Raw genomic sequence first — 6,000 nt, forward strand, 5'->3', positions numbered from 1 at the left:
AATACCCCAAAGACCCTCTCATTCTTTGTAACTCTTTTCAAACTACACAATCTCTCTCTGAGAGGTGGACCCCTCTTTTCTTTGGTCTCTCTGCAACGCAGGAGCCACAGAAATGGCAGATCTGCCTTCATGCAGGTTGGAGCAGTTCCGAGTCTTCTGAGTTTGCCACTCTGCAGTTATCCTAATCGATCCTACTACTATCTACAAATATTAACATTGCTGTTGTTTTTGTTCAGTTGCTCAGTCGTGTCCAACTCTTTGCAGCTTCATGGACTGCAGCATGCCAGGCTTCCCTGTCCTCTACTGTCTCCTGGAGTCTGCCCAAGTTCATGTCCATTTGAAGAGGAAAAGTTAAAATTTTACATAACCTCCTGCTTCTTCTGCCTCTGTAACTCAGCTTGCTCCTTGCAAAGTCTGGATCACGTAGGTCTCAGAAAACAGGGACTCACAATACTAAGAACTGGAGCTTATCTCACTCACCCTTGTCCTGCTGTTTGCAATCACCCAGCCTCTGCAAACCCGCAAACCCGCTTAATCATGCCTGTCCAGGTATAAAAACTCTGTAACCCCTTTGTTCAGGGCTCAGAGCTTAGAGTGTTAACTCCTCTGGGCCCGCTGAGCTAATAAACCAGAGTTCATCTCTCCCAGTATGGTGCTTGGTTTCTCAGTTACTGGTTTCTGCAACACTTCGAGTCAGTGTCGCCATCCAACCGTCTCATTCTCTGTAGTCCTCTTCTTCTCCTGCCCTCAATCTTTCCCAGCACTTGCTGCTGCTAAGTCGCTTCAGCCGTGTCCGACTCTGTACGACTCCATAGACGGCAGCCCACCAGGCTCCCCCGTCCCTGGGATTCTCCAGGCAAGAACACTGGAGTGGGTTGCCATTTCCTTCTCCGATGCATGAAAGTGAAAAGTGAAAGTGAAGTCACTGAGTCATGTCCAACTCTCAGCGACCCCATGGACTGCAGCCCACCAGGCTCCTCCGTCCATGGGGTTTTCCAGGCGAGAGTACTGGAATGGGGTGCCATTGCCTTCTCCCAGCACTTGGTTAGACATAAAACAGTCACCGAGGTGACTGCTCTGCCCCTCTGTTAACCCAAATATGACGTGTCTGTGTGCTAAGGCTGTGTGTAGTGCTTCTAAAAAGTTCAGATCATTAATGTTTTGTCTGTGACTCTCAAACTTATTTTCACTCCCAGTGCTCCTGAGAAACAGGAGACAGTACAATCAGTAAAAATGGTTCTCAGGCGGGAGTTGGCAGGTTCGCACTCACTGGGTCCTGTCACAGGAAAAGCCTCTGAGGTAGTTCTGACCGATGATACCCCATCCCCCAGGGCAGGAGGACAGAGTGCATGCCCCCTGACCCAGGTAGACAATCGCTGGTTTAGTGTGGCATTCTGTGCCCCAGGGGTGGGGCCACAGTGCAGCTTCTGCCCGTCCCCCTCACCAATAGAGTCTGGCTCCACTCCCTGTCCAATTCACCTCTTAAGTTAAAGGACTGATTTTTTCATTTGCCCCTGAGCTTTGACAGGAAGAGAAACAAAGGGCAACATTCCTTCACTCTCAAAAGGAGCAGGACCAGCTGTATTCCAGGGCAGAGGAGATGCACAGGCACATGGCGGTGGGCTACCGGCGTGCTCAACCATGTCCCACTTTCTGTGACCGCACAGACTGCAGCATGCCAGGCTCTTCTGTCCATGGGATTTCCCAGGCAAGAATCCTGGAGTGGGTAGCCATTTCCTTCTCCAGGAGATCTTCCCCACCCAGGGATGGAACCCATGTCTCTTGAGTCTCCACCCCAAGAAGTGCCATCTCTGGGGGGCTAAATGAACCTCCCTCCATGTCTGAATTCCCTTTACAAAGATACACCATTTCATCAAACCACAATTCGTGATCCTACCAAAAACAGAATCTTCCTCTGACTTAAACAGACATGCTATATGCAGATGGCATGCATGCACGCTACGCATATACCTCCTTTCCTGAAACAAGGCTGCAGTTAAGAGAACACAGAGAGACAGGAGGTCAGGAAAGACTGCCAAGGAGGGTCAGACTGCAGGAAGAGGAAGCTGGGGCCCAAAGGACTTTGTCTCCTTCACAATGTAGCCCAGGCAGATACTACATGGCTTTACCCAGACTGTCCATAAAAAAAAGAGAACTGAGACATTGGGAGATTACTTCTGATTTCAGCCCAAATATTTTCTATATAATTTTAAACAGATTCTTAAAAAAACCCAACTAATGCTTATTGTTGAGCAGGACAGTGATAAATTCATTAATCAAGACCTTGTTTCCATCCCTCACGGTCAGGGTTAATCGTTTGTGGGTTTCCAAACCAAGATGCTCAACCTTCTGTAACTCCATTAATCCAGGAATAAGTGGCACTATATTGATATCCAGGAGTTTTTTTTAGATACCATGGGTCATATGCTGTCCTGGAGGGTACCAAGCTCCATAAAATTGTCCAAAATGTTTCATTTTATTCACAGCATTTGGTTAATCAAAGTATTAATTTTTCAAAAGGAAGTGTAAGCCCATCCCCAATGCATTAATTTGCCAATTATTCCTTTGATAACTATTCTAATATTTCATGTTAATCCTAGCATACATGTTTAAACAGAATATATTTTCACACATAAAGTGAAACATTTTCTATTCCAAAAGTGACCATCATCATTTCATAATTAATATCAGTGTGGAGCACTGGCTGGAGGTCTCATATAAATCATCAAAATAAATGAAAATGGCAGAACAATGAAATTGCTATTATCAATTCAGTCACATGGTTCCAGGTTCAGCTAGAAGACAGGCTGATCACTTACATCTTCTCACTTGCTTATAAAAGACAAATCTTTCAAGCCCCAGTTATTTGGTTAAAAAATATATCTGCTTCCAGATATTAAATGCTCACTCTGGACCAGCATACTGGTCTTAGTTATGACACCTAGCATAACCAAGATCTCCTCCTGGCTAAAAGGCAGGAATGGCAGCCCCTTCATCTGCTGACGGATGGTTTCCAGAATTGGCCTACAGCAATGGACTTTGCCCAGAGTCAATGGTAGTTCTCCCACCTGGTCAAATAAGGTCCCTGAGTCACCCAAGAGGGTGAGGGGAGAATTGGCCTGTCAGTGAGAGAAGAACAAAGCAGAGAGAAGCCAGGTATAGAATGCATTAAAACAAAACCTACCCTTCAGGTGGCCTGAAGTTTGCTTTGGCAGCCCAAACAGACAAAGGACAGTCAGGTCCTGATAGAATCCTTCACCTGCATTTTCTCATTAAATAATCCAACAGACTAACACAGGTAAGGGGTTACCTTGCCTCCAGGTAGGGGGTCAGTTGGCCCAAAAGAAGCTGCTAACAACTTTATCCAGTTTCCTTTGAAAGTTTCCAGAGATGGAGAACTAGAGCACCGTTGGCCACCTATTTCAATTTGGCATCCTTCTTGCCAAGGAGGCTTTTCCTAACGTCCGGCTCAAATATCTCAGGTATTCCCTGATGCTTTTGTGTGACTCTTCAGTACCCCTTAGATACAGAGCAATTCTGCTCAGCAGCATCCTCATTTGAGGAAATTTCATCAATCTGGAAATAGTCATTAAGCTGCCTCTTACCATTCTCTCCTCTAAACTAAGGGAATTCATACAGAAGCCAGGGGGATGTTATAGACATGAACCAGACTAGGTGGTCCCCCAAGACAGCTTCCAAACCAGAAAGACCTTGATTTGAACACTTCTATTTTTTTTTAAGTTTTCCATCACTTTGTTCATTTTCGTCATTACATCTGTCATCTATCCAACCTCTCCATATTCTTTTAATATTTTTAAATCTAATACACACAGATACAGTTTCTCATAATATTAAATGAAGACTCATTAATTCAGAATAAGCTGGAAAATTCATGTCCCACTAAGTAAAAAAACCAGAGTGAAAAATATTTTCAGTTTTTAAAATGTTGCCTATTACCAAAGACTACACAACAAATATTAATAAATAAAATGAGAATGTTAATGAAAAATAAGTTACAATAACTTTATGGGACTTTATGCCTTCAAACTATTGTTTCATATTTATATTCTTTCGCCAATTTTATCTGATATGTAAATGCAATCTGTAGGTAATAGATCATCCTAAACCAAAAAGTTTCACGTTATCCTGCTAAATCTGAGCTTTTACTACAATAAGAATTACATATAATTATTCTAAGTCTGCATCAGGCAGTCTGAATTAATGAGACGCTGCTCCATTGTAGCTAGAATAAACCTGACAACTTCAGGGCCATCTTCTAGTCCAGAGTGTCACTCCCATCTACACATTAGTGATAAATACAATTTCCTCACACAGGAATTTTTGTCATAACAGAGCATCCCACATTACGGAAGTTTCACCAAGTAAATTATATACCTCAAATACCATAGAAACGTTTGATCTGATAAATGAGCTAAAAATTCATTAGACTCTCAAAAACTACCTGCTTTGCTTTCAAATCAGCCGAGTTATGTACACATTGCTATAGGTGAATGGGTAACCAACAAAAACTTATTGTATAGTACATGGAACTCTGCTCAGTGTTATGTGCCAGCCTGGATGGGAGAGGGGCCTAGGGGAGAATGGATACTTGTATCTGTATGGCTGAGTCCCTTCAATGTCCACCTGAAACTACCACAATATTGTTAACAGACTATACCCCAATACAAAATGCTTTTAGTGTTAAAAAAAATAAAAATTAAAAGAGAATATCACAAGATGCTGAGGACTCAACATGTCATGGGAATTATCATCTGTTTGTTCAGAAAAAAAAAAAAATCACAAGTAATCCAATTAATTGCTTTAAAAACGTGGAACTAAATCAACACTTGTAGAAACCTAGACACAAACTCCTCTCTTTGGAGAAACTGTGGCCCTGAAAGAGTCTATGAGCATCTTTACTGGGTTCACTTTCTTCTTAAACCTGCAGCTGGAACCAGGACAACTTATTGTCTTTTCACAATGGTCAGAACTGTCTAGTACCTTTACCTACCTTAAAAAGTCTTAAAATGTTAGCCACCATGATGGACACGGAGCTCGCGGCAGCACCGATAACACCAGAAATCTTGTCAGGCTTGGTGAAGATGGGCGGATCTCCATTAGCACATTTCACATCCGAAGCATCCTTTTCTATCAAAGCCTGCACAAACGTTAGGGACTGCTCCAAAGCATAGGTGTCCCTGGAGCAGGTGTCGAGGATCCGTACACCCAGAGTGATATTGGAGAGGAGATCAGGGTCCTTATTAATCTGGTCAATTGCATAAAGCATGGCCTCCAATCTGTGGATCCCCTTCTCTTTCTTCAGCTCCCCACAAGGCACCCCTCTCTCTCCCTTTGCATGGACAGGAAAGAGACCTCCCAAAATGATGTCCCCATCTACTCGAATGGAATGGGCATACTCTTGGCTGTGAGTTCTTTGCATCATCGTGAGGATCCAGTAGAACTTGGCCGTCAGGAGAAAGAAACAAGGGCAAGAGGCTGATCGCTTTCCCTCGCATACCATTTTCTCCACGGGCGCTGTTGCAATCCAATACCCAAAGTTTATTCTTGCCACAGAAGAAGGGGGACCACCTGAGGCTGCACCTTCTGGAGGCTACCATCAGGGCCCATGGGGAAAAGGCTCTGTGAGTTTTAGCAAGTGTTCTTGATTTGAATGTCACAGTGAATTTCCATCAGATCCCATCAGGTTCTATTTTATTTCCACATAAAGTCAACTTGCCTGGAATGATGCAAAAATCAGAGGAACAGCTGAGGTTCTGAGGTTGGGATGAGGTCACCAATTCATATCCTTGAAGTCAGCCCTGTAGCAGAATTATTCCTGGAGGGCAGAAGGAAGAAAAGAAAGGGTTACATTCAATGGGCCTACATTTTTCACTTCTTAAGCCCTGTTTGCACTGACCTTTTTCTGTTGTTTCATTTTCACTATTCAGTAAGAAACTAATTCTTTCTGTCCCCTTATGATTCTGAACACCTGGCTGCACT

The 6,000-nt window shown here is 43.4% G+C and overlaps 1 protein-coding gene across 1 annotated transcript in view; it reads right to left on the bottom strand.

Moving 5' to 3' along the window:
* Positions 1–5,521, bottom strand: part of GRM8 (glutamate metabotropic receptor 8) — an 865,112-nt gene extending 859,591 nt beyond the window's left edge. The window contains exon 1 of the mRNA XM_052638669.1: positions 5,012–5,521. Within this exon, the coding sequence (XP_052494629.1) occupies positions 5,012–5,521 (510 nt within the window). The remainder of the gene's footprint in view (positions 1–5,011) is intronic.
* Between the last annotated feature and the right edge of the window lie 479 nt (positions 5,522–6,000).

Source organism: Budorcas taxicolor, chromosome 4, assembly GCF_023091745.1.
Source record: "Budorcas taxicolor isolate Tak-1 chromosome 4, Takin1.1, whole genome shotgun sequence".
In the NCBI taxonomy this organism is placed as follows: domain Eukaryota; kingdom Metazoa; phylum Chordata; class Mammalia; order Artiodactyla; family Bovidae; genus Budorcas; species Budorcas taxicolor.